Source organism: Diospyros lotus, chromosome 6 (genome assembly GCF_014633365.1).
Source record: "Diospyros lotus cultivar Yz01 chromosome 6, ASM1463336v1, whole genome shotgun sequence".
Classification (NCBI taxonomy): Eukaryota; Viridiplantae; Streptophyta; class Magnoliopsida; order Ericales; family Ebenaceae; genus Diospyros; species Diospyros lotus.
Window position 1 is genome coordinate 5104383 of NC_068343.1, and position 27926 is coordinate 5132308.

The 27926-nt window shown below is 36.2% G+C and overlaps 4 protein-coding genes across 10 annotated transcripts; 3 read left to right on the plus strand and 1 right to left on the minus strand.

Moving 5' to 3' along the window:
• Positions 1-1780: 1780 nt before the first annotated feature.
• On the plus strand, positions 1781-18584 carry LOC127803502 (NADPH-dependent diflavin oxidoreductase 1). 6 transcript variants are annotated; one of them, XM_052339757.1, is made up of 12 exons: positions 1782-1988; positions 2723-2800; positions 2887-2991; positions 4939-5030; positions 7427-7608; positions 13257-13345; positions 14252-14326; positions 14455-14565; positions 15571-15690; positions 16213-16332; positions 17146-17362; positions 17563-18582. In XM_052339757.1, exons 1-12 carry the CDS (start codon positions 1851-1853, stop codon positions 18090-18092), a joined length of 1857 nt encoding a protein of 618 aa, XP_052195717.1. In that variant the 5' UTR covers positions 1782-1850; the 3' UTR covers positions 18093-18582. The 6 variants fall into 6 exon arrangements, with proteins under 6 accessions (XP_052195718.1, XP_052195717.1, XP_052195721.1 ...); XM_052339758.1 differs by lacking the exons at positions 2723-2800; positions 2887-2991 and having other exon boundaries at positions 1781-1988; positions 17563-18584; XM_052339761.1 differs by lacking the exons at positions 1782-1988; positions 2723-2800 and having other exon boundaries at positions 2935-2991; positions 7410-7608.
• A 320-nt stretch (positions 18585-18904) lies between these two features.
• Positions 18905-20363, plus strand: LOC127803505 (30S ribosomal protein 3, chloroplastic-like). Its single transcript, XM_052339766.1, has 2 exons — positions 18905-19255; positions 19916-20363. The coding sequence occupies exons 1-2, from the start codon at positions 18965-18967 to the stop codon at positions 20195-20197; spliced, it is 573 nt and encodes a 190-aa protein (XP_052195726.1). The 5' UTR covers positions 18905-18964; the 3' UTR covers positions 20198-20363.
• Positions 20364-20610: 247 nt separating this feature from the next.
• On the minus strand, positions 20611-24805 carry LOC127803504 (uncharacterized). Of its 2 annotated transcripts, XM_052339765.1 has the most exons (6): positions 24430-24805; positions 24208-24311; positions 23950-24121; positions 23756-23878; positions 22922-23661; positions 20611-22805 (listed from the first exon to the last, which is right to left on the minus strand). In XM_052339765.1, the coding sequence occupies exons 1-6, from the start codon at positions 24613-24615 to the stop codon at positions 22793-22795; spliced, it is 1338 nt and encodes a 445-aa protein (XP_052195725.1). In that variant the 5' UTR covers positions 24616-24805; the 3' UTR covers positions 20611-22792. The 2 variants fall into 2 exon arrangements, with proteins under 2 accessions (XP_052195725.1, XP_052195723.1); XM_052339763.1 differs by having other exon boundaries at positions 22476-23661; positions 24430-24802.
• Positions 24806-26746: 1941 nt separating this feature from the next.
• On the plus strand, positions 26747-27726 carry LOC127804291 (14-3-3-like protein D). The gene has a single exon (XM_052341138.1). It carries the CDS (start codon positions 26857-26859, stop codon positions 27562-27564), a length of 708 nt encoding a protein of 235 aa, XP_052197098.1. The 5' UTR covers positions 26747-26856; the 3' UTR covers positions 27565-27726.
• The last annotated feature ends 200 nt before the right edge of the window (positions 27727-27926 follow it).

The window sequence follows — 27926 nt, forward strand, 5'->3', positions numbered from 1 at the left end:
ATAATATTTATTAAAAATATTTTGACCTCCTTGAATAATGGGCCTAGGGCAGTCGCATTGACCATTCCAATTTAAGGCCGAGCCTGCCCACAAGAAAGTTGTTGAAAAACTTACCAAATGGGGGTAAACCCATATGCTATGAATATTTGAAGGAAACAGAAGTGGTTTGAGAAGATGGTGGTTGTCAAGGTGATGTTGATGGGCAAACATGGTGGTGCAAATCAGATAGATAGAGAGATGATAGTAGCGATGGCTGATGGGAGTAGAGTTGGGCGCTGTCAACGTCAAAGATAGAGAATAAGGGTTGGTGTCAGCATTAGAGGAAGCGATGGGATGGTTAGAGAGTTAGAGACAAAGGGAAAGGGAAATGACTAAGCAATGGCTACGACGGAATGATCGAAGCATTAGTTTGGTCTTTCCGCCATTATGTATGTTTTTCTTTTATAGTGCAAACAAAACGATATCATTTTATGATTTCGGTCAATTCAGTTATTTCAAACAAAAAATCGAACCAAATATTAAAATTTTAACTTTTAAGAATAATTAATCGAACTGAATCGATGTAACAAAAAAATCAAACTAAATTGACTAGTTCAGTTAATTCAGTTTAGTTAGTTCGGGTAAATCAAACTTGTACTCTTCTCTACCTAAAAGGGAGAGATTTACAATTTAGTATCAAGATCAAAGTGATACATATATATATATATATTTTAAATAAAATATGTATTTAATTAAAATTATGATATAAAAAAGTTTAAGAATAAAATTTATAACATAGGGCTAAGATTCAAAAGTAGATAAAATAAACTATATATTGTCAAAAGACTCAAAGTTCTATAAAAATGTTGTTGGCTATCATTCATGGCAGATTTCAATGATCGAAATTGACCAATAGATTCGTCTTGGCTTACTAACCCATATACCTAAAAATTAAAAGAATCAAATGGTTGGATTACAGTATATCTAGGTTTTAATGTGAAGTACCCATCCACAAAAAGGTTGTTGGAAAACTTATGAAATGAGACCAAGCCCATATGCTAGGAATATTTAAAGGAAATCGAGGTGATTTGAGGAGATGGTGGCTATCAAGGTGGCGTTGATGGACAAGCACAACGGTGCAAAAGTAGATACAACAATGAAACTAATTATCCCACAAAAGTAGATAAAATGAAACTAATTATCCCACAATGAAAAAAAATTTACAACAATTTTAGCAAAAGTTTATGATAAAAGTAAAATGAAACTCATGATCAAATATTTTAATTATAAATAAAAATTAAACAAAATATTATTCATTTATTATAGATGCTTGATATTCAAATAATAGACGCCAACTCCTTTAAAATAAAATTATTACTATAGTTTTTAATAATTAAATATAAAATAAAAGACACAAATAAATTTAAAAAAATCTAATTAAATTTCAACTTTTTCCAAGTTATATTCTAAGCTGGGTTTGAATAAAAAGATTTTAAATTATATTTTTTAAATAAATAATTGCATTTCAGATTCTATTATTTGAAATGACATCTATGTAGATGTTACGTCAAGTCATTATATTTACTGGGTCCGAATTCAAATTTATGACAACTGGTAAAGATCAAGTGCCCATATCCAAATATGTCCAATGTTTTGGATTTCAATCCTTAGTGGGCCATGTTTGGGCCGGCCATGAAGTAAGTTTTGGGCAATTATGGGCCGGCGCAGTGCAGTTAAAGGGCCATCTCTGGGTAATTCCAGGCCCAATACGCAACCCGTGAAAACATGAAACTCAGAAGACCGTAGAGATCGAGTCGAGGTTGCTTCGGTTTCAGTCTCAAGAGCAGGAACGAGCAGCCGAACAGGCGGAGATGCAGGACAAGGGTAAGCTATTGATTCTATACGCATCCCAGACCGGAAATGCGTTGGACGCCGCTGAACGCTTGGGCCGCGAGGCTGAGCGCAGGGGCTGTCCCGTCAGGCTCTTCTCCGTGGACGAATTTGACGCCGTAAGCTCTTAGTTCAATTCGTTACTCTTGAACATCAATTTTGTTGCCTGGAAAACACCGACCTAAAAGTTTCAATCGTCTACGTAGAGAAAAAGAATGCTGGAAAACTCGTTACGGAAGAATCGGTTTATTGCTTTATTGCATTTGCACATTTGCTAACCGAACATAAGGTTGCTGCCGGCCTTTAATCCTATTTTTATTACAATGAATTCGGGTTTCGGAGCACTTTATTTATAAATGTTTAAATTCCCTTCACGTTGGGGCTTTTGGGTTTTGGCAATTGGCGTATCGAGTTCTTAATAATTGTGTTAATTGGTATTACGACAGTACACGATCTTTTTGGGTTATTTGTCAATTGTCTTGTCCGTACTTTAGATCGTACACTCTTGGAGTGGCGATCGGTTCCCCTGCTCTGTCAACAGCCAGTTGATAGGGTTTTGTGCTGATGCAAAATCACGGCATCCTAGATTTGTCTTTAATTCTACTTACGCTTTCAATCATTGCCTGATCGTTTTGGCAATTCAATTTTTTTTTTTAGTGCTAACAAATTTCAGTTTATTTTCTTGATTAATCTTGTTTACATTAATCTAATTTTAGCCTCTTGCTCATCTAGTTATATTTGGCCGCTGAAAAGTGGTATCCTATTTTTTTTTTTTTTTTGGTGCAAAATTTTCCAATAGCACCTTGATCATAAGTCTTGTCTGATATTACTCATTTTTTTAAATATATTTTAGACGTCGCTGCCAGATGAGAAGACTGTAATTTTTGTTGTTTCCACCACTGGGCAGGGAGACACACCGGATTCCATGAAGGTTGCTTTGTTCTTCAAATGAGCATCCATTTTAAAAAATTGAGACATTTTAGTTTTCTCATTCCATTTTGTTTGTTTGTTTTTTAGGTGTTTTGGAGAAAACTTTTGCAAAGAAATCTGGATGAAGATTGGCTAGGAGGAGTTCAGTTTGCTGTGTTTGGATTGGGTGATTCTGGTTACCAGAAATATAATGTAATGAATTTAAAGTAATATTTATCTTTAATTACGGTACTTCTTTCCCTCTAGATGAGCTGTTAACATTTTATCTCGTTCTGCTTATTTATCTATCTATCAATTTTTTCCTTCAACATGGTTCATAGGACTAAGCACGTATGCATTTTCCTCTGTGGTTTCCCAATATTAGATACTGAGGGAGGAGGTGTTTTGTTTATTTCTTGGCATGGCTTGTGGAATGCTTTATATAATTACGTTGTTTCCTTGGCGAGTCTAGGCTTCCTACTTTCATTGGTCATATGTCATTATTAAATGAATCAATTGTCTGCTTCTCTTTTGCCCAATTCATTTTTTTCCTCTTCTCCTCCTCTTCCCCTCCTCTTCCTCCTCTTGATTTTATGAACTTGAAGCCCTTTTTACCCTCTCACTTTCTCTCTCTCTAATACCACAAGCCCCATTTCCTTTTCATATATATGTTTATTCACTTCTTTTCTTCTTGTTAGTACTTGAATCAATCTTGCTGATTCAATCCACTATATCATTGACATGTAATTGACTTGCCATTATTCTCCAGAATCTTGCTTAGTGGTTCACCAAATTTCCATCATTGGCAAACCAAAGTCTCAAGCTGAATGCCCTCCCTCTTTAAAGCTTCCAAATTTTATTTGTCACGTATTGGTTTATTACCATATAATATTTGTCATACAGCAATAAACAGAATGAATATTTTTCAAAATACCAGTTTAAGAGACTAGTTTTACTCAGTACACCTTTGATGCCTTTAAACTAGGTGAATTCAGGGTGGATGGGCTGAATCCATCACTGTCCAAATCATTCTTACTTTGCCTTCCTCAGTGATGTGTAAGTGTCTTATCCCCTCCCATTATTGTTAGGAGTCCTTGAGTTTTTTGACAATTGCCATCCCTAGTCCTTCTATTCTTACAAGCTACATTGATCATGATTTTATTTTTAATTATTTTCTGAAGTTCTTACTGTAATAGAGGAGCATTCATCATTCTTCTTTGGTGTTTTTGATTGTGTAAAAGCAAGGAGAGTTTCAGGCAATCTACTGCATATAGGTTGTTTTGTTAGCATCATGTTAGAATGATTTTCTTTTCCAGGTTTATCTGTACCTTTTCCTAGATATCTGAAGGACCTTCATTTTCAGTATTGTTGAAAGTGATATTATATTAGTTATTTTGGCCTCATGTGATGGAATAGCTCATTTCCAGGAACTGGGCTATCTGCTCTGTTGGTGTATCCTTTGTGAGTCTGTTTTGGAGTTAGCGGGACTGCTTGTTTTACAAGATATCCATTTGTTTCCATGTTTAGATTTATTCCTCTAGGAGGTTATCACATCACCCACTAAGTTTTCCGTGGTCTTCCTCTACCTCTTTTGCTAAAGATTTGTTCCTTTCCATCCACTCTCCTCACAGACCTCTTGTGGTCTCTTCTCATATGACCAAACCATCAAATTCTTTTATAGATATAATGTTTTTATAGAAGACATGACCGTGGAAAAAGATGATTGAAGACGAAAGCCATATAACTGATCTCACCTAATGGGATTAAGGCTTGTGATGATGTTGATGAAATGATTTTTCTCATACACTTGATAAAATATATATTTTTTAAATAATATTTTTTGTTTTTATTTTTAGAATTTTTGGGAAAAGACAACATTACAAATGCAATGTTTAGTTTCTATTTTTTTTTCACAAAAAGCAAAAAACGAACATAGAAAATTGAAAACGAAAATGAAAACAAACATATGAAAGCTGACAACAAAATCAAACAAGCCCTAAAGTGTTGCATTGTGTTCTAATGGCATGTACTCCTATTGCAAATAATTATTGAATAACTAGAGTATTGTAATCATGCAATACCAAGAGGAAGTCAGACAATCTCTTCTTTGACCTCTATTTATTTAGTTATTTTGAAATTTATTCGTGTTTCTTCCTGCAGTTTGTTGCAAAGAGGCTTGATAAAAGACTTTCAGATCTTGGAGCAACAGCAATAATTGAAAGAGGGCTGGGAGATGACCAGCACCCTTCTGGGTAAGCATAGATCCTTAAGTAGTATGGATGGCAAAATGTTGTTTGATCTTACAGAAAGATCTGAGTTGTGTCGAAATAATGAATATTGATTTTGATGTTGCTATGTAACAGGATTTTTTATTATAACTGGCAGTGCCATTGAGTTATAGCATCCATATGACGTTTTAGACTCTATGATTGCATAACTATTTTCATTTGTAACCTTTACACTAGCTATTAAATAGTTGGATGCTCTTTTTTGTGTATGGTGCTTGCATAACTTGCCTATGAAATCATGAGATGCACCTTGTTAACTAATGCACACGCTTTGTATTGTGGTTTGCAACTGTCCTTTAGGTTATATGCTTTGCATATTTTTTTTAACCATATCAATATGAAAACAAAATGCTTGGGTGCTGGATATTGTTTTAGTGGGTCTATGTTAATTATCCTTAACTTTGGTCTCTCTCTCTCTCTCTCTCACACACACACGCACACGCACACACAGTGTGTAACTTGAGCTTATTGCACTAATTGATAATTTTGTAAAATGCTGAAATGGGGAATTTTGAAGTTTGACCTATCATTGGTGAGGTGGTGCGCTGGACTTATCATAGGGCTGGCTTCAGCATTATCTGAAATATTATTCAATGATTGTAGGCGTGATGATCAGATCATATTATGAAATATGTTGGACACATAGAAATGTATCTGATAGTGAACAAATTCTAAGACTTATTGTTAAAGCATTTGTTCTAGATTAGGGCTTGTAATAGTAGGGATATTTTCATGTAATGTTTCTGCTGTATTTCTAGAAGGATTTTATTATTTTTCTAGGGCTGACCGAGGTTATTGTAACTGCTCTTTAGGCAGTCGGTCAGGTTGAAGTCTCCCTGCCTTATTTGCTTATAAATAGAGGCCGAGGGGAAGACTTTATGTATGCTTTCTTTGTGAGTTAGCTAGCTATCTTGGGATAAGATTAAGCAGTGAGGAAGAGTGTATATCTTTCTTGTATCAACTCTATATAGCTTTCAGGTTTTTGGGCTAGGTGAGAGTTGAGTTTGAGTGCTTTGTAATCTTGTATTAACATTCAAGATAGTGGAGAAAGTAGGGGCGAAAGCCAAGCTGGATGTAGGTCTTCATTAAGACCGAACCAGGGTAAATTCTTGTGTGTTGTGTGTTCTTGATTGATTCTTGTTTTGTTTTCTGATTGCTGGTCATTTGCGAATTAAGGAGAGATTTCGTTTGAGTGATCATATAAGGGTGAGATCTAGGTTAACACTTATGTGTATGAGAGATAGAAATCTTTTTTTTTTTCATATGAGTTCCATATAGTTTTGGGTACAGTTGTAAACGATAAGTGATAACGTCATTTTGTATTAGAGATTTATACCAGATGTAGATGTAGTATATTTAAATATTAATAATCAGCCCATGTGTTGCACCCAACTTTGGATACATTATCTTGATATCCAAAGTTTAAAGGTTTAGAAAGACAAAGTGTGGACACGTCTGTACCCAACACTCATTCTTTAGTCCGTGTAACAGAAAGTCACTGAGAGCAAGAAATCCAACAAACTGAGCATATATATGTATTTTAATTGTCATTATGAAAAAGAAAATCTTGTAAATTTGCAGTTAAAAATCAAACTTGACAATTTCTTGGTTAGAGGGACTCCATATCCTCATCAGCAACTGGAATAAAATATAGAATCTGATTTATATCATAATATGCCATGCTGGCATTCTGAGGTTCCAAAATGACACTGTTAATTATCTGTCGCAATATCGTAGATAGGATCTGGCAAGGATTTTGTACACATTTCTGGTCATACTAATTGACCTAAAGAACTTCACATCCACTTTATTAGGAATCAGTCGATAAGAAAATGTGAAGCTCCTTTCTCAACTGCCAAACTTATAAATGTCCTAAATAAATGCAAAATCTAACAACCAAAAAAAAAAAAAAGTGGAAAAAGGCCATTCAACACTCAAACAAATCAAATCACTCACCCACTTCTCTTGCAAACAAGGTTTCTCAATCCACTGTTTGTACGCTTCTGATATAAACTTAAGACCAAATCCTGTAAGGTTTCCAAATGTTGTCTTCTTGGTAGAGTATGTAATAGAACTCATGAAATTCAGCCTTATTAATTCAGGCTGAAGGTTTTCTACTACCAAACTTGTCTGATAGCTGCTTAGGATATTGACATAACTTGGTAATATGAAATGTATAATATAATTGCATAGACATAAATACTTTGCTTCAAGATTATATAAAGGCAGGGAGGCAAAATTTCAAAGCATTGACATCTTGCTGCTTTTTTTTGGTTCATCGTTTAAGGGTCTGCAAGTTCAGCTTGCGAGATACTTTAAGGAGAAAGACATTAATAGGAGCAGTTCTTTATCATTCCTAGGTACGAAGGCGCCCTGGATCCTTGGATGTCTTCTTTGTGGAATGTGCTGTACCAAAAGAATCCAAAATTGTTCCCAGAAGGTCCAGATGTTGCGATCCGTGATATGACATTGGATCAACCAAAAATACAAATCTCATATCATGATGTTGCCGAAGTTTTTTCACAATTTTCAAATAATGCAGGTAACTTGTATATCTAGACTTCTTCATGGGCTTGAATTTGATTCTTTTTTTTTTTGGTTTTATTTTTGGAAAAGCAAAAGAGATTGACAGAATATATAATACACATGAACTAGCATCACATACTTAAAAAGTGCATCCGATTCCATGGATGGTTGTCCATTTTGTCTATCTTTTGACTGTTCCTTTTTTCTAACTTGGTGAAAGTTAATCATCCAATCCTGAAAAGATAACATTTTTGTGTTCCACCTGTGTCTGGAGTTGTAACCTGCAGGAGTATTATGAGCAAAGGCAGCTTGATGTTTTATTTATACTTTGAAGAAAAGATAAACAAATAAATTGTTGGTCCGAAATATACATGTGTTAGTTGGCTGAAGTGGCGACTAAAAGTTGGTGTTTTAATTTTCATCTCTCCCTGGCTTATTTTAAGTGCTTGGTTTGCTTCTGGTAAACAAGGCATAACAATGAAGATGAAACAGGGGGAAAAAGGAATGAGAAGATATTCATTTTATGCAAGCAATCTCCAGGAAGCTATCTATTTCCTAGTCCTTTGTATTAGAACCATCCAGAATGTGGTAATATTAATCAATTCATAATTCAATTTTCTCAATCCAGAATGTTAAGTTAAAGTGGGAAAAGCGAGGGTTTTTCCAAATTATATGGAGTTAACTACAAGCTAAGTGACGGTTTTTCCTGGTGATGCAGACCTGAGAATAAGCTGTGTGCTATCTTGTTTCATCTTGTACTTAGTGTAATATATGCTACAAAGTATGTGTTTTTGGTGGCTAAGGTTATAGATATCTGTTTTCAAGTATCCGCGAAGGACTACTGGCATGCACTTATAAGGTATCTGTAAACCTCTGCTTTAATAATTCAAAGTGTAGACTCAAGATATCATTTTCAAAATTTTGACATTTCCAGGAAGTGTTTAGATGCATGTGCTAGTGTATCCTTGAGATATTGCTCTCTAGTATTTAAATTGTCTTTAGGTCTCTGCAAGTATCTACAAAGGTTGTGTTTAGCAGTGTGGCCGGCCAGTATGTAAAAAAGTGCGCTTTTGTATGTTTATAGTGTGTGGCCAAAATTGAAAAGCACTTTCTACAGCACAGCAAAAGCTATTTTTCTGCTTTTGAGGGAGAAGTAGAAATTTAGAGCTTCTGCTGAAATAAATGTAGAAGCAGAAAATAGAAATATTTTTGGAAGAAATTATCCTCAACCAATATAAATAACACATTTTGCCCCTAATATATATACAAAAACCAACTCCCGAGAAACCCAATAACCAGCCAGTTGAAGCCCACCATTTTTTTTATTTTAATAATTAAAATAATAATTTTGTGCACAAAAATTATATTATGTTTTAATACCATGTTTTGGTAGTATAATATAATACTGTCCTGTCGATCAAAACATGGCTGAATCTGATTAAGAATTCCAATTTTCTACCATTCCTTTGTAACGCACTCTCTGCCATGAATGTTTTATGTTTTCATCAAACTCAACAAAAATCTCTTTGTGTTTTGTATCCCAAAAGAGGATCCCAATCCAATTTCATGTACCTCCTCCTCTTGCAATTTTCATAACATTCAATGAATGTGTATATATATTGTGGTTTATATCCTTTCTAGAGACCCTATTCAAATCTGCAAAGCTAAACAATACACGAATCCTTGATTAGCAATACACTAATAACAATAACAATACAACAACATATCCAGCCTTTATCCCACTATGTGGGGTCGGCTACATGAATTCTAGACTTCCATGTATTTCTATTTTTTGTCATATCTTCATTGAGATCCATACACTTCATATCAAACTTTAATGTCTCCCTCAAAGTCTTCTTAGGTCCGCCTCTACCTCTTTTTTTGATTAATTGTTCCATTTCATCAATTCTCCTCACAGGAGCGTCTCTTGGTCTCCTTCTCACATGATCAAACCATCTTAGTCTAGTCTCTCTCATCTTCTCCTCTATTGGCACTACTCCTATCTTATTACGAATAACTTCATTTCTAATTTTATCTTTTCTTGTATGGCCGTACATCCATCTTAACATCCTCATCTCCACTACACTCGTCTTTTGCTCATGTTGGTATTTGACTGCCCAACATTTTGAGCCATACAACAAAACTGGTCTTATAGTTGTCCTATAGAATTTTCTTTTCAATTTGAATGGGATTTTACCATCACATAACACCCCCGATGCATTTCTCCATTTTAGCCAACCTGCCTTAATTTTATGTGTGACATCCTCGTGAATTTCTCTATCTTTTTGAATCACTGATCCCAAATATCGAAAATGGTCTTTTCTTTGTAAGATTTGGTCTTCCAATTTTATTATAACATCTTTCACTCTTGCATTCTTACTAAATTTACATTCCATATATTTTGTTTTCTTTCTGCTTAATTTAAATCCCTTAGATTCTAAATTGTTTTTCCATAACTCAAGATTAATGTTCACTCCTTCTTTTGTTTCATCCACCAACACTATGTCGTCTGCAAATAGCATACACCATGGCACCTTTGTCTAAATATCTTTAGTGAGTTCATCCATTATTAAAGCAAATAAGTATGGACTTAGTGCAGAACTTTGATGCAATCCTATTGTAATTTTAAACGGTTCGGTATCCCCTCCGCATGTTCTGACCCTTGTCTCTGTACCATGATACATGTCCTTAAGGGCTTGTATATAGGCTATTCGGACTCTTTTCTTCTCTAAAACCCTCCATAATACTTCTCTAGGGACTCTATCATAGGCCTTTTCTAGATCTATAAACACCATATGTAGGTCCTTCTGATGATCCCGATACCTTTCCATTAGGCGTCTCAGTAGGTATATAGCTTCCATTGTTGACCTACCGGGCATGAAACTAAACTGATTTTCTGAGATCTCTGTTTCTTTTCTGAGCCTTTGCTCTATTACTCTCTCCCAGAGTTTCATGGTATGGCTCATTAACTTAATTCTTCTGTAATTTTCACAGTTTTGAACATCTCATTTGTTCTTATATATAGGGACCAAAGTACTCTTCTTCCACTCATCTGGCATCTTTTTTGATTTAAGAATCGTGTTAAATAATTTTGTTAGCTAGGAGATACCCTCTTTTCCCATGCATTTCCATGCTTCTATTGGTATATTATCTAGTCCCACGGTCTTATGATTTTTCATCTTTTTTAATGCTTGCCTTATTTCATTTGGACTTATGCGTCGATAAAATGTATAGCGCACGTTCCCTTCGGAGTTACTAAAATGTCCCTAACCTAACTCTTGTGTCGCCATCATCATTGAATAATTTTGTGAAATACTCCTTCCATCTCTCCTTAATCGCTCCCTCATTCACTAATACATTTTGATTTTCATTTTTTATGCATTTCACTTGATTTAAATCCCTTGTTTTTCTTTCTCTTGCTTTAGCTAATTTATATATATCCCTTTCTCCATCTTTTGTATCAAGTCGTTTATATAGATTCTCGTATGCTTTTGACCTTGCTTCACTAACAGCTTTTTTTGCTGCATTTTTTTATTCTTTATAATTTTTTTTATTTTCTTCATTGTTGCACTGATATATAGCCTTATAGCAATTTTTTTTATTTTTAATTTTCAATTGCACTTCTTCATTCCACCACCAAGACTGTTTAAGGTTAGGGACTTTACCATTTGTCTCTCCAAGCACTACCTTTGCTGTGTTTCTCAGGGCATTAGCCATTTCTCTCCACATTTGGTTTGTCTGTCCTTCTCCATTCCATTCTCTTCTACCCCTTAATTTTTCTTTGAAGATTAGTTGTTTCTCCCTTTTTAAATCCCACCACCTGATTCTTGGATTTTGTTTTATGTAATTTTTTCTCTTCCAATTTCTTACTTGGACGTCAAGTACTAGAAGTCTATGTTGAGTAGTCAAACACTCTCCCGGTATCACCTTACAATCCCTACAACATACCCGGTTCTCTTGTCTCATGAGGAAGTAATCTATTTGGGTGCTTAATGTGACATTTTTATATGTGATTAAGTGTTCGTCCTGTTTTTTGAACCTAGTATTGGTTATGATGAGCCCATATACCATTGCAAAATCTAGAATAGACTTGCTCTCATTATTAATTTCCCCGAATCCATATCCTCCATGTACCTCTCTATAGCCGTTTCCGTCTCTACCCACGTGACCATTTAAGTCACCTCCTATAATCACTTTCTCTCCTCTTGGTATCATTTGTATGAGTCCCTCTAGGTCCTCCCAGAATTTTGCTTTTATCTCCTCACTTAACCCCGCTTGTGGTGCATATGTACTAAAGATATTCATAGTCATTCTTCCTAGAATAACGTTCACCATAATAATCCTATCCCCTATTCTCTTTACATCCACTACCTCATCTACTAAGCTTTTATCCATAATGATCCCCACTCCATTTTTTGCTCGATCATTTCCTGTGTACCATATTTTATATCCATTTTCTGACAAAATTTTTCCTTTTTTCTCTACCCATCTCGTCTCTTGAAGGCACATAATATTAATCTTTCTCCTAATCATCACATCTACCACTTCCATAGCTTTGCCTGTTAATGTTCCTATGTTCCATGACCTAATCCTTAATCTATGATTTTGTTTTTGGCTTTGACTTTAACTTTGATTTTGTTTTTGGTTTTGGTTTTGATTTTGTTTTTGATTTTGTTTTTGTTTTTGATTTTGATTTTGATTTTGATGTTGGACTAACTTCTTTACCCACATCCGTCCAAGCAAATGCGGGAACCCTTGCTCATTTGTCACTACATCCGAGCGCCGATACAGCAACCCTAGCTCACTTGACACTACACGCGGGCAGTGTAGCGTGTCGCTATGAAAGGTTACGCCCACGCCCAAACGTTTTTTCATAATTTGTCTAGAGTTCCTGTTTTGGATCCGACTAAGTTTTACGTTGGCTGTCGGCTACTTAACACAACCCTCCTAATTAAGAAGAATATTTAATCCTCATGCATTAGGTTCACCGCTTAAAAATAGTATTTAATCATAAATATTTAAAAAAATGTTGAAAGCATTTTTATATCCAAATAGTACTAACAATAAAAGCATTTTTGTCAATGCTCTTTCTGGTAATTTGATTTTTAGAAGTACTTTTTTTCAATCATTGGCCAAAAAAATAACAGCATTAAAAGCATATTTTGGATGATTTGGCTGAAAACTAAACTGTTTGTTGAAAGTGATTCTTGTAAAGATGCTTTCCAAAAAAGTGGCTCTCATGAAAACAGAATTTTCATGACAATGCTGAACAGACTTAGCCAGTTAGCCTTTGGAGAGAAGGGCACTTTTTTTCATTGGGAGAGTAACTTCATGTTTTGATGCTCAAGGCAAGATAAAAAAGTTTGATTTGGTGGTTATTGTGTATGCTTTGATTCGTTACATTGTAGAGTATGTTAAAGTTTGTGTATGCTTTGATTTGTGACATTGTAGAGTAATGTTTTAGTTTACAATATGGTGAAGGACTGGCTTTGTTTTTACATGTATCTAATAATCTCTCTCTCTCTGAAGGGAGGGGTTGGCTTCTCAAATTATGAAATTAAGTTCGCTGCTTTTGGTTATTGTAGTCTGCAAAATATACTTCACACTGCAATATTTCTGATACTAGGTTCCTTTTATGACATAAAAATGTATCTGTTGTCTCAGATTTGAAGATGCAAATTGAGAGGGCTCGCTTAATGTCTCCTGGAATATTTTCTCGAGACAAGATTAGGCCTGACTGCTTTTTGAAAATGGTACCAGTAGCATTTCTGTTGCTTTTTTTAACTTGGCAGTACTGTAATGGCTTAGCAAGAGTCTATCCTAATCTTTTGCCTTTTCAACTTGGTGGTACTGTTGACAAGATTCTATTTTATAATGCTATATACTAAATAATGTGTCAAATTATTTTTGTTGTTCCAAATTGTTGACAAATAAAGTTACGAAGGACAAACTTACAACTTACAAATTATAATATACAAAATTTCAAATAATACCAAAAGAATGCTAATACTAAATAATATCTTAATATATTTTTATTATTTAAAATTTGTTTACAGATTACAAGTTGCCATTTAAAATTATAAATTTTCAAAATATATAAGATTCCTGTGAGGAGAATGGATGGAATGGAATAAGTATCTGGAAAAAGAGATGGAGTAAGTCTTGGAAAAATTTGGTGCTTGTAGCTGACCCCACATAGTAGGATAAAGGTTTTATATGTTGTTATATATATGTGTGTGCATTACATATTATTTATGGCTTGCTGGTTGTTCCTCTTAGGGAACAGGCCATGCTGCGCCGAGCTGCAGGCCCACCCGCAGGAATGGGGTTTGGGGGGGTGGCATGACCCACCAATATTGGGCAGTGCCAAGTACTACCATGTCCTTGGCATGCCAGGCTCTGCTGCTTGGTCCATGTGATGCCTCTATAATTTCTGAACAACAAAATACTGTGTCATACCTTGGTAAAGTTCCTATACATTCTATAATGAGCTATTTGTTCAAGTGCTGATATTAGCCTAGACATTTTTGTACTCTCTCTCTGAATTACGACTGCCCACCTACTGATAGCTAGCATAGTTTTGTAACATCATCATTTAAAATATGCCTGTTTTATTTATGTACTCAAGCTGGTTTAATTCATTCAGAATCAATGCGTAGGTAAAGAATTGTCCATTAACTGTAGAAGGCCGTGGACGAGATGTCCGACACTTTGAACTTGAGCCGCTTTCTTCTGTAAGTCATAAGGATTCTTTTGATCCTTATAGAAGACAATTCTGCCAAATCAATTTATCAGTCAATTAACATCCACAATTAGCAACCTATTTCTTCTTTTTAGTTTGACATTTTGACCTGTCTTTCAGCTTATTGAATATAATGTTGGTGATGTTCTTGAGATTCTCCCTGGTCAAAGTCCTACAGCAATAGATGCTTTCATACAGCGTTGTAATTTGGACCCTGAAGCATACATCACGGTATGTAGTTCACACACAGGTTGCCAGAAGTAGAGAAATTATACTTAATGCATCTTTTTGGAGTTGTATACAATCACTGCTCTGGGGATTGGTCCAATGTTATACCGTATAACTCTGCTATTGGAATGGGAACGTGAATGTGGCAAATGATTAGGAAGAAAGAGATTAGCAACAAAAAGAAAAAAGAAAGACATATGTTAAACTTTTGGAATTTAAGGAACTTATAAAGCAATTTCCATTTAACAATTAAACTTCTCTTTAAATAATGCTATATAGTATATTTTAGTCCATATTAATATTGTAAAAGCACATTTGTCATGCTATGGTTGCTTATCTTTTTTACTTCTCAACTTTCTAGAACTCCAATGCATTTCCTGTTGACTTCAATCCTTCAATTGTTATATTTGTTTCTTTTTTTCTTAAGGAAATCTTTAAGGAAATAAATATGAGAAGACTTGGATATTGTGTAGGTCACTTTCATTGTATTGGAACAGAAACATACCGTGTGCAATGAATCACTAGGGATCATTTGAATGAATGCATATTACTGCTCTAGTAACTTGAGTATCATATGGTTGATTTTGCTATTAGGTATTCTGCATTTGATGTTGCATGGCACAGTCACAATGGCCTACAGATTTGATGGAAAATATATTGTGTGTAATGGAATGGAGGTAAAAAAAATTGAGATTCATGGAAGCCAACTGGAAAAGTGGGCTAATGCTTTGTGAAACTAAAGCTAGCATCTTCAACTCTTGTCCTTATTTCTATGTGCTTGATGCGTATGGGCACTCAACTTGTCATAATCCTGCTTTAACATTCTCTAATTAAATCATGCCAATAGTGTTGCTGATGTTATTGCTGTATTTTTATTTTCAATTTGCTTATGCTAGAAATGGACTAGAAAAATTCACAATACTATAAACACGTTTGTGTGTTTATGCATGTGCGTGGGCGCGCGCGCACACACACATTTATATATTTATATGAACACATCTGTATTAGGTCCATCCCAGGGGTTCAGATAATCAAGAAGGTGATCTAAAGGTCCCTATCAAATTAAAAGCTTTCGTTGAATTGACGATGGATGTTGCATCAGCCTCCCCCCGACGCTATTTCTTTGAGGTAAAGACATCCCTTTGCCCAATTATTTTTTGTTGATCTTCCAAAAGAATGTCAAATGATCTTTCCATTTTATGTCAATTTAACAGGTTTTGGTTCATTTGCTTTGCTTTTCAAATGGCTAATCATTATGAATTTTATTGTGAAGTAATGAATCTTTACTTTTTTGGATATATGGTAAATTGGCCTTGTCCCTTGACACGCTGTTATCTTGCATAAATGAGACAATTTAGGTTTAGGTTTATGAGATGCATAACTGTATTTGGTTGGACTCTTAATATGTGAAATGTGACCCCCCCCCCCCCACCAAACCTCAAAATGTTATGGTACTTATTTTATCTCAACTTATAGTTTTTGTTAGGCAAAATACAAGCTTCTTATTATACAAATTTCTATAGGCTTTCTACTTTGTTTAACTAAAGATTAAGGACATGTTGGTTCCATCTCCATGAGTTTTTACCTACGTGCTCTCCCTGTGAAACTGCAAAATACTTGTGTAATGATGTGCCATTCTGGTATTCACAGGTCATGAGTTACTTTGCCAGTGCTCAACATGAAAAGGAAAGGCTTCAATATTTTGCCTCGCCTGAGGGAAGAGATGATTTATACCAATACAACCAGAAGGAAAATAGAACTGTGCTGGAGGTATGCTATTCTGCTTCATGCAATTTTGTGAGTCAGAAGTGGAGAAACTTTCCATAATTTGATTAATGCATATCAAAGCTACCTGGTCCTTTATGAACTGTGTCTTTATTACCATTGTGTAGAATCTGCTATAGCAATTGGCATAAAATGCTCGATAGCATTCATTATTAGTGCTTGCATGTCAGAATATACATGCATACATGTGTCTCTGTATGCATTTCTATTTGTCTTATGAAGGTTGCATGCATTATGTATAATATACCTTCTGAAAGTGTGCATGAGGTGTGCAAACTGCAAAGGGAAAAAATGACGAAGGAAATAAATACTGTAGAAAAAGTAGTAGGCCATTTATCTAAGACAATTTGTTTTTCTCTATTTTGGCTTCTAATTTTGTTAATGGAAAAATCAATGTGGATGTTAGAGTAGGATATGTGTGCATATTAGCGTGACACAGTTTGCTCAAATACCTGGTAATGTTATACTACATTATTCTTTTGGGAGTATGACAGTGAGAAATTGAAGATGTAACCAGTTATGTAATTTTGGGTATTGTGTCCACACCTCAGCAATATTACTAGGTAAACAGGAAAACAGTTGCTGTTGGTATAAATGCTTAGATGTTGTAGTGGCAATCTTGTTCCTTCTGTTCCCCTGGCTTGAAAATAAAAATAACATTGCAGATTTGGTGCTAACTTAATGCATCCCAACTGAACGATATCAATGATCCTGAAAATGCTGAAACCAGTGTTATTTATTTTCTTTTTAAATCCCACCAGTGCTCTTATTCTTCTATAAATTGGTTTTCTCTTTTAGGTATTAGAGGACTTTCCTTCTGTACAAATGCCATTTGAATGGCTTGTTCAGCTGGTACCTCCATTAAAAATGAGGGCATTTTCTATTGCTTCTTCTCAATCTGCTCATCCCAATCAAGTACATTTGACCGTCAGTGTGGTATCATGGACAACACCTTTCAAGAGGAAGCGAGCTGGTCTTTGTTCTGCATGGCTAGCTGGGCTTGATCCTCAAAAAAGTAAGGGCAAGGATAAAAAAAATGGTATCTTTGGTTTATTTTCCCCTTTCATTGTGCTTGCATGGGTCCTGGGGGATTGGTGGTTGGGTGTTGTAGACCCTGACATATTACTACTTGGCAATTTGATTATCAGTGAAGCAAATGTAGTTATCGCTTGTTGCCAGCTGATATGTTAACCATTAATATCGTATTTCTAACAGGAGTTGTTATACCGGCATGGTTTCATAAAGGTTCCCTCCCTCCCCCACCACCACAGCTTCCCCTTGTTCTTATTGGACCTGGAACCGGATGTGCGCCTTTTCGAGGATTTGTAGAGCAGAGGGCCTTACTAAGTAGCTCTTGTTCAACTGCTCCAATTCTTTTCTTCTTTGGTTGCCGTAACAAGGACAATGACTTTCTATACAAAGAATTCTGGTTATCTCATTCACAAAAGGGCGGGGTTCTTTCTGAAGATCGGGGTGGAGGCTTTTTCGTTGCCTTCTCAAGAGACCAGCCAGCCAAGGTTTATGTGCAACACAAGATGCGGGAACAGAGCAGGAGGCTGTGGAGTTTGCTGAGCGAGGGGGCTGCCATCTATGTTGCCGGTTCTTCAACCAAAATGCCTGCAGACGTCCTGTCCGCTTTCGAGGAGATCATATCGAACGAAAGTGGGGTTCCCCGGGAAGCTGCAGTCATGTGGCTTAGAGCACTTGAAAGGGCTGGCAAGTACCATGTGGAAGCTTGGTCTTGAGCTCCGCCTTAGTTTTTGTTTTTACGTGCAATTGTAGTGGATGAGAATAGAACACCCTGCCTTCTTAAAGGACTCCAATTTTTAGTGTGTCTGGAGGAGCAAATAAGTTTATAATCAGCAATTCTTATACCATTCTCCACAAGAGCGACACAATTGACCGAGGAAGATATCTCGCCAGCCTGACACAAGCGAGCGGCACTATTTAGTTGCTATAAAAACTTCCTCCTTGTTTGTAACAGTTTATGGATGGATATCTTTACGTGGGAGGTCATCATATATGCTAGTTGCTAGAGTAGACCTTTTGTAACTGGGAACTTCAAAATGTTGGGTCTTATAGTGGGAATTCAATATTTTAGAGTCAAATCTCCTGAAACTGTGATTGGGTTCCTGCTTAATTGGGACTTCCAAATAAATGCAGGACAGTATATCTGGCTTCAACAAGAGATTACAGAGGGGTATTTGGGATGATTTTTTTTCTTTCTTTTATTCTCTTGCTCTAATAATGGGCTGGCTGGCTGGCCATTTTAAACGCCGAATAAGCTTTTGAAATTTGAGTAAAATGTTTAATACGTTACTATATTAGTTTTAATAATGACCATAATTGTTAAAGTCATTGTAAAAATATTTCAAAACGTTTTACGATGTAAAACTAACAATTCAGACTATCGACGAAATATAATTGCCCAAGTTTTTATGGAGAACAAAATCATTTGCAGATGGCAAGTCGAGCCCTCAGGCTGGAAAGTCAGAATTTGGAACGACGCCGTTGTGGTCGCTTTTGCTTCGCTTCTTATCCTAACAAAAGCGATCAAACGAACATGACTGCTCCTTCTCCCTTGTGAATACCTCTCTCTCTCTCTCTCTCTCTGAATATGCTATCTTTGGCGATTCAGCCGAGTGGCTGTTTCAAACCCTCCATGTTTATGAATCCCCCTTCGAAGCTCGCTGTTAAAATACCCTTGAACAGTTCAATCTTTTGGAGCCCCAATGCCCACGCCTTTCACTCACCAAAGCTCTCCAATTTGAAATTTAGCCTCAACGCGAAAAGAAAAGACGCCATTTCCAAGCTTTCCGCTTCTTCTTCAGCAGCCGCCGTCGAAGCCGTTGCCGAAGAAGAAACCCCCGCCAAGGACTCGGCATCGTCGTCACAACCTGAATCACAGGTTCTTCCTGCATATATGTTTTGGAATCGAAATATTCATCGTTTATTATTAAAATTTGCTATTTTCCTGCTTTCCTGTGAGCTCTGAGTAATCTCTGAGTTTATGATATGTTCTCTAAGAAATTATAAGAGCCTCTTAAGTGAGAGATAATATGTCTTTTAATTTTTCAATTCCAATTTTACAAATAAATTGGCCCTAACATTTTTGTGTTTCAAAAACCATCGGCATTTATCTCTATAAAATTTTGAAAAATTAGAAAATTGAGTTTTCTGCTTCTTAATTGGAGATTCAATAGAAAATTGGAGTTGATAAATTAGAAAATGTTCTCTATACCTAAATAGGACCGAAACTTTTAAGGAAATCACATGCTGTAAAAAACTATGATAATTTTGATTTCAATGATACAAGTTCAAGCCCCACTATTTGCATCTGTGATTCTTCCTTGATCAGGTGTTGAGATTATCTGGTTTAATCTGTGTGCTCCCAACAAGCACTTTAATTGGAATTCTTCCATCTTGGTTGTGTATAATCAAAGATTAGTATTGAATCTTGATTGAAAAACACTTTCTCTTCACATGCAAGAGCACATTCCAAATGAAATTGTGTTTCACGAACTTAATTTGTAGAAGTTGATTGTTTTTGCATTTTTTGAAATTGTAGAAGCTTGGGGTAGTGGTGAAGCCAATGCAGAAACCAAGGCTCGTATTAAAGTTCATCTGGATGGAGAAGAACATTGGACTTGCTCTTGACCAAGTGGTTCCAGGACACGGCACGATTCCTCTGAGTCCCTATTACTTTTGGCCTAGGAAAGATGCTTGGGAGGAGCTCAAGGTTCTGCTTGAGAGTAAGCCATGGATATCTCAGAAGCAGATGATCATTCTTCTTAATCAAGCCACTGACATAATCAATTTGTGGCAACAAAGCGGTGGTGATTTGTCGTAAGGTTCCAACTAGAAGAACTTGTAATTTCAGTAATTAATGCCTTAGGTTACTTGCTAGTGAACTTTAGGCACTTGTTCTTGTAGTTCATTGGCTCACTTGAGTTGTTCTGATCAGATTTAAATGAACATTTATATATTTATTTATCTGTAAAATTCAGCTATCATCATACTGGTCTGGTCGTTTCAATTTTTAGTGTTTCAAAAGATTGTTTTCTTCATAAATGTCAGGAACCTGGACCTGACAGTGTAAATTCTCAGCCAATGGCGAGAATTAGGGCAGGAAGTGGCGAGAATTAAGGCAGAAAATAGGGAGAATTTAAGAGGAAAATTGAGAGAGAGAGAGAGAGAGAGAGAGAGAGATCAAGAAAGAAATTGAGAGAGAAACAGAGAATTCTGAGAGAAAGATCGAGAGAGAATTTGAGAAACTGAAATTTAGTATTTTCATTCAATGCCTCCAAACAGATTTATTAGCTATATGTATAGCTAATCAATCAACTGTTACAATTCAGTTACAAGTTGTAACTGCTCTCTACAGAATTAATATGCTACAGCTGATATGCGAATTAAATTGCTACATCCTACTGAAACCCTAGGGACCTGACAATAAATAGATGTGACTTTCTGACCAGAAGTTACTTGTTTGTTGATGTTATCTTGTGAAATATCTCTGATATATTGTGCCATCTGTTTTCTTCCTTTGCACCTTTGGCTCATTAACTATCTTGAGATCAGCAGTGGAATGTAGTACACTTTGTTAGAATAATTGTGACTATGCATGCAGTTCCATTAGATGTTTCCAAACTCAAAATTGTTCAACAAAATCAACCTTGAGTAATTGTGGTTAGCTGTTTTGAGAGACCAAGAGAAACTGAAAACAGAAGTTTAAAGAGGGAAATGATATCAAATCTAGTTTATATTTAATTATCAGGATAACTAATACAGCAACTTAAAAGGAGGTTTTAGACTCTCTTATATGTTTTGGTGTTACGAAATTGTTGTTTAACTTCCCTACCTTCTTCTGGGCAGAATATTATGACCACCAAGTTTGGATAATGTAGGTTTAACTTTCCATGAACTCAAAGGTTGAACTTTTCCTGAACTGAAATAGAAACTTGGATAATGAAGTGAGGATTTGAAAATTCCTAATATGACTTGTAGGACAAAACATCCTCCTTTACGCGTTGATTAAGAAAACCAAACAAAATGACATGATTTTAGGTGGATATTTGGGCATCACTTCATCTTTTTTATATGATAGTGATTTGAACAATGAAACAAGGGCAGTCCCAGCACTGGTCCTCAAAATTGAGGGTGCTGGTCTCAGATGGTTATGCATGCTACACAACTGTTATCCCTTCTACTAGTTAGAGCAATGAAGTTGCATAATCTTTTTGACATTACCCATCTACTATAACTGGCCAGGTATAGTGCAACTATCTAGGATTTTCAAACATTTTTCTTCATAAATATATGTTGTTCTGTGTCTACAGAATAATTATGTGGAGATGTTATCTTGCCCATATCTCTGAGATATTGCCATCTGTTTCCACCAGTTGCACCCTTGGCTCATTCTTATCTTTGAGTAATTGTGATTGGATGATTCAGGAGACCAAGAGAAATTGTAATCCAAAGTTCAGAGAGGAATGATATTAAGATTGTATTATATTATTAGGAGCAAATGCGGCCCTCCTACGTAGTTTTAGACTCTTAACATATCTACTGTTGTGCAATTGTTGTTTAGCTTTCCTATTGGTATGGCAGAATACTTGGGGAGTAAGATCACATTGTGGAGAGTTAACTTATCCTGAAATGAAGTGAACACTCAAATCTTACTCAGCCAAAAAAGAAAGAATCAAATTAGTGAGAATAGGGATGAAAAATCTTCTGAACAAAAACCCATTTGCTATACTGTTCCACGCACATGGGAAATGCCAAAAGATTGGCGGTTCTAATATTATGAACCTAAGCTCCCCTCTGCCTGGATGACTTATTAACATGTCTTTGTGACTAAGATGTTACATTTCACTGCATGTCTGGTTTTGAGTGAGAAGAAAAATAGTGAAATCTCTAGTAATTTGAGAAGATCCGAAGGGTACTGTTCAGCCTCTCCAACATCCTTAATGAACAAGGTTTCTTGCTTTGCGAGGGTTGGTTTTCTATGAAATCTTACCTTTGTTTTGCATAGAGATTGTTTGCGCAACTTAAACCCTAGACCTTCTAGTGGCAAAGGAGCAAGGGGTTGGTTTTCTATGAAATCTAACCTTTGCTTTGCATAGAGGTTGCTTGTGCAACTTAAACCAGACCTTCTTGTGGCAAAGGAGCAAGGGTAAGCTTCGTCACATGGATAAATCTTTTTATTAGTACATTATTTCATGTATATATATGTACATGGGATAAGCTATACCAACTTATCACTGAAGAAAAAGAATCACGCATAAACTCAATACTATTGTATGTAAATTATTTCATGAAAGAAAACTCCTGTGTTAACCTCTGTGTACTTGCCTATAAAGCATTAAACCTTGCTTCCTATCTGTGCGTGAAGCCATGATTACTCAGCTGCTTTTCGGCCCTTGAGTAATGTGTGTTCTCAACCCTAGATCTTCTTTCTGCAAAATATGCCATGGAATTAGCTTGAGGGGTCTGTGGTTTCCATATTGGAGATTTTGAATGAAACTCATATCCCTTGTTATCTGAGAGACTTTCCTCTGCAGCTGCATTATACCTTGTGGTTGTACGGGATTTGTTTATGGGTGAGTTAGACTTTGTATCTGAATGCGAGTGATGATGCTTTATCGATAGTATGGTGTCTTGATTCTTCCCGGTGATCTCACCATCACTTTCATCAAAAGCTATTTTCTCACCAGTTGCAGCAGTCTGATCTGGATTGGAAGTTACTTTCCCATCATATTGATTGCCAGTGTCTGAATCTGAACTTGAACTGCACAATATTTTCCCTAGTCCCGCTTTCTTGTTGCTCCATTGCAGTTTTTCAGGATTTCTTCTGTTTTGATCCACGTCTTCACCTTCTGACTCAGAGCCAAAGCTATGCATGGAATGGTTCTTGTCAAAGCCCCATGCTTTGTTTGATGGTTTGATGTCTTCTGAACATTCATCCCCATCAATTTCTAGTTTAGATTTTGATGACCTGCCAGAAACTAGTATAGTTTCATGCTTATGGCTGGAACCATCATGATCATCAGGGCCTTTGTCCTGTGATTCAGATCTAGATAGTTCGACAGCAGCTCTTGCAGCTGCTGCTGCATAAGCTGCGGATTCAAAAGCCACTTGGGCTGCATGCGCTACATCCCTGAACTTCCTAGCTTTAATGGATTCCGATAGTTTCTCATTCCATGCTATCTCCTCGGAAAAATCGCTGCTGTAAATGCCAAGCGTAGGAATGTTAACGTTAGCAGCTTCACTAGGCTGAAGCTGCCGCTTCTTGTTATTGATATCATCTTTTTCCTGCAATCAGCAAAAGATGGTGGCTTTCTCGAGTAAGAGGCAGAGGCGACATTCTACTGGAAAATCAGTTGTGCCATGGTTATGGTTCCCTTACCTCAACAGTAGGGTAACCGTCTTCCTCAAAATGGAGAGCAATCCCATTCTCGGCTGCAATTTGCTTAAGCAATCCTTGCCGGCTTTCCAAGCTTTCTTGTCTAGTGGAGAGCTTCTGCACCATCTAGAGAAGCACAAGACACAGCATAATTAGTTTGAAAGGGAAATCCCTTGCAACTCTGCTTCTGTAGTTACCTTAGGATTTACTCCACAGTTGTTTCTTAGTTCAACAGCACGGGCCACGAATTCGCTCCCATATTTGGATGCGAAGATTCCTCGCATCTCTTTGATCTCTGGGAGCTCTCCACATCTTGAAGATGCGAAGATCAAGCTTGACATGGCTTCCTTGAGCTCCTCGGGGCATTCTCTGTGCAAAAACAATCCCATTTTCTACTATCAAAAACCTACTGCAAACAAATTTACCTAGTCGAGTGCAATGCAGAAAGAACTAACCTGTTGTTCCGAACAAGCACGAACCGATCTAGCAGGAGATGGCAGTAGTTTTCTACCATGGAAAACACGTCCAACATGTTCTGCTCCTTGATCACATACTCAACCTATCAACAAAACCAAGTCTTTAGATTTAGAAAACATGGAAACGCAGAGTCGTGTCATGTAGCTGACTCCAGGCAGTGGGACAATGAAGAGTTTGGAAGATGCAGGGTAGAGAATTACGCGGAGGAGAGCACGATCCTGGTGACCGAGACTGAGTAGCTGAACGACATCAGAGCGGGCGTGGGAGCAGCGGACATGGCGCTGGTTCTTGAGAATCTTGATCCGAGCTATGGCGAGGTCAGCCAGAGGCTTGACCTTCACGCTCTTTGAGTTTCTTCCGAGCAGAGCATCCAGTTTCTTGCCCATGTTTGCTCCGAAACAACAGAAGAAAACTCGAAGAAGTTAAGCCCCCTGGACAAGAAAGCTGATTAATGGAACCTTATTTATGTGAAATGTGTAATATGGCGAACTGGGTTCTGACGGGTTTCTCATTGTTTGGTGGGGGGTGGAAAACTTCTGTGAGACGACTGTTTCATGGTAAATTGCTCGGGTTTGGCCTGGACTGATTTATGATTCATGAACCAGTTTGATTTGGCCAATAATGGCGGCTTTTGTCTTAATGCCCTCTCTCTAGAACTCGTTGACCTTTCATCATGCTGCGGGACTTCTGTGGCCATTTAAATTTTAAAGTCAAGAAGCTGATGCCACAGAGCTCCTAAGCAATAAGACCTATGATTCTTTAGTGTTGGATTTAGTCGGATTTTCGAAGGTTCCACTGATTTGTCTACAATTCGTATCCTAGGAAGCTTTTCTATGTACTTTTTTAATATATCATCTTTGACATTTTTTAAATTTGGCATAAATATAAGGAATGTTTCTTATTTCTTAGAAATTATTGCTATTCTTTTATTCAATACTTATAGTAAATTATTCTTTTAAGATTAGATCTGAACTACACACACAAGTTGAAGTTTTTATATAATTATAATTGTTATCTTGTCTGCATCGAATAACATAATAATTGTTTGACACGACTAATTTAAAAAAAATAAACGTGAGTCCTATGGAGATGGTGGGCCCACACGCCAGTCTTTTCTGGCCTGTATCAGACAATTAAGCAACAAATCAGTTTTGTTTATATAATTATGTATATTTTTTAACTAAAAAAAGTCATTATAATTAAGAATGCACGGATACTTATTAGAATTTAGTAAAATATTAGAGACCTTGATTATAATTTTTTTTTTATCAAAGTAGCATAAAAGGACCAAATAATAACCTTCATGTTTGCATTTAATTGTGTTATGAATTTTAAATCTTTTTATTTGTGCTATACAAAAATTACCATATTGCACCAATAAAATGTTTTAAAAAATATCTTTTATATTTTTGATTTGGGAAAATTAGATGAAGTATCCTTAAGATTTGAGATAATTCTAAAAATCACCTTGACGTTTAAGAAAATATAATAAGTGTCCTTTAAATTTAAAATTATGTTGCAACTTTCTCCTGCCATTAATTAATCTCAAATAAATATTCATGAACATGGCAACCAAACTACTTTCTTGTCATTGTTGTCATCGATTACTTTAGTTCTCATCAAATATGAAGTAATTTCTTCTTCTTCTTTTTTTATGGCAATTAAGCTTTTTTTTACTTCGAATCAAACCTAAATGAAACGGAAAAAAGGGTTTGAGTAGTTCAAATTGAAATTCTTGCATTTAGGTTACAATCGAGATTAAATTTTTATTTTTTTCTCATATTTTAAATTTGTGACGAGGATAAGGTCCGTGTTAATCACAAATTTACATTTGTTTTCATCTTTTAAATTTGCAATGAATTCAAAACAGGCTTATCACAAATGTAGATATAGATGCGATAAATTTGACAATAAATCTTTATTTTTTTTCTCACTCTAATAGTGGTCATGAGTTATCAACATTTATTATTCTATTTTTATATTTTTTTAAATCAAGAGAGAACAAAGAGAATAAATAGTAAAATAATTTTTTTATCACCTTATTTACCAATATTGGAGTTTTTTTTACTATTTTCTAAACAATATAGGTAATTCTTATAAATTTATCAAATTTCAAGAGTGAATTTACTCTATGAATGATTTTCTCTTATCTATTTTACATGTTTAGAATGAGAAGGATGTATCAAGTATTATTTTTTTTAAAAAAAAATTAAAACATAAAAGTGAAAGGAGTAGTGTAGTATTTGGTAGAATAAAAGAATTAATGAATAAAAACAAAATTTTAAGTGAATAAACTAATAAGATAATCACTGACAGAAGATACTTATTTACTTGCAGGTGCTATCTCTCTCTCTCTCTAACATCTCCACATATATCGCAAGCAAATATTTTTAAAAAAGAACGAAACTTAGAAAGAAAAGGTCCGGTTGGATTTGTATTTCCAGATCCCATTCCAACAATGATAAATAACTGTCCCGTTCCAACTAAGTTTTGGAAATCAATCCGTCTATATATATATATATATATGCGTGTGCGTATAGCCCCACCATTCTCTACCCATTCTCACTGTACTCTCCTCCATCTCTGCAAATTAATCCTCTTCTTTTGTCTCTGCAATTACGCCACCAATGGAGACTAGATCCCACTGCCTTTACATGGCCAAACTGGCCCAGCACGCCGGCCGCTACGACGACATGCTGAAGTTCATGGAAAACCTAGTCACCCGCTTCATCTCTGCCGGCAGCCCCCTCACGCCGGACGAGCGGAGCCTCCTCTTCGCCGCCTGCAAGAACCAAACGGGCTCTCTCCGAGACGCTCTGCACGCTATGCCGCCGAAAGACGGGCAGAGCGGCCACGCCTCACTCGCCGGAAACTACGGATCCAAGGCTGAATCCGAGCTTTTCGAACTGTGCGCGAGGATTTTGATGCTTCTAGACTCGCATCTCATGCCCTCGGCTTCTGCGAGTGAGTCCAGAGTCTTCTACTTGAAGATGAAGGGCGATTGTCATCGTTACTTGGCCGAATGCAAGAACGGGAGCGACACAAAGAGGGCGGTTGATGCGGCTATGGCTGCTTATAAGTTGGCCGAGGAAATTGCCAAGGCCGAGCTTGCGCCAACACATCCCACGAGGCTCAGCTTGATGTTGAATTTCGCAGTTTTTTATCACGATACTCTGCGTGAGCCAGAATACGCTTGTGGAATGGCGAGGGAGGCCTTCGATGAAGCCGCTGCTCAGCCGAGCCGATACAAATCTCACGAAGGCACCACCGCCTCCGCCGCTCACATTACGCAGCTGCTCAGGGAAAATTATGCCCTTTGGGTTTCAAATATGTAACTTGATTCGTACTATGATTAGGGTCTTTCGTATTAATAATTCTTCTCCTTTTTGTTTTTTTTGTTTTTTTGGGTTTTCAAGTGAAGAAGATAGCTAGGCAGATTTGTTGATTTGATTCATTATATGAAGAGGCCAGATTTAATAATAATAATAATCTTTATCAAATGCTTTTTTAGATATATCAAATGTTTCTATTTGTCTCCATATTCATAGACATTAAGAAAATAATTTATTGTGCAAGTTTTTGTATGAAAATAGTTTTAATTTAAATAATTTAGATTTACAAAGAGAGTATGAATTTAATTTTAATTCACAAAAACCAATTGAAAGTGTAGCACCCATAGAATTAGTAACAAAATGAG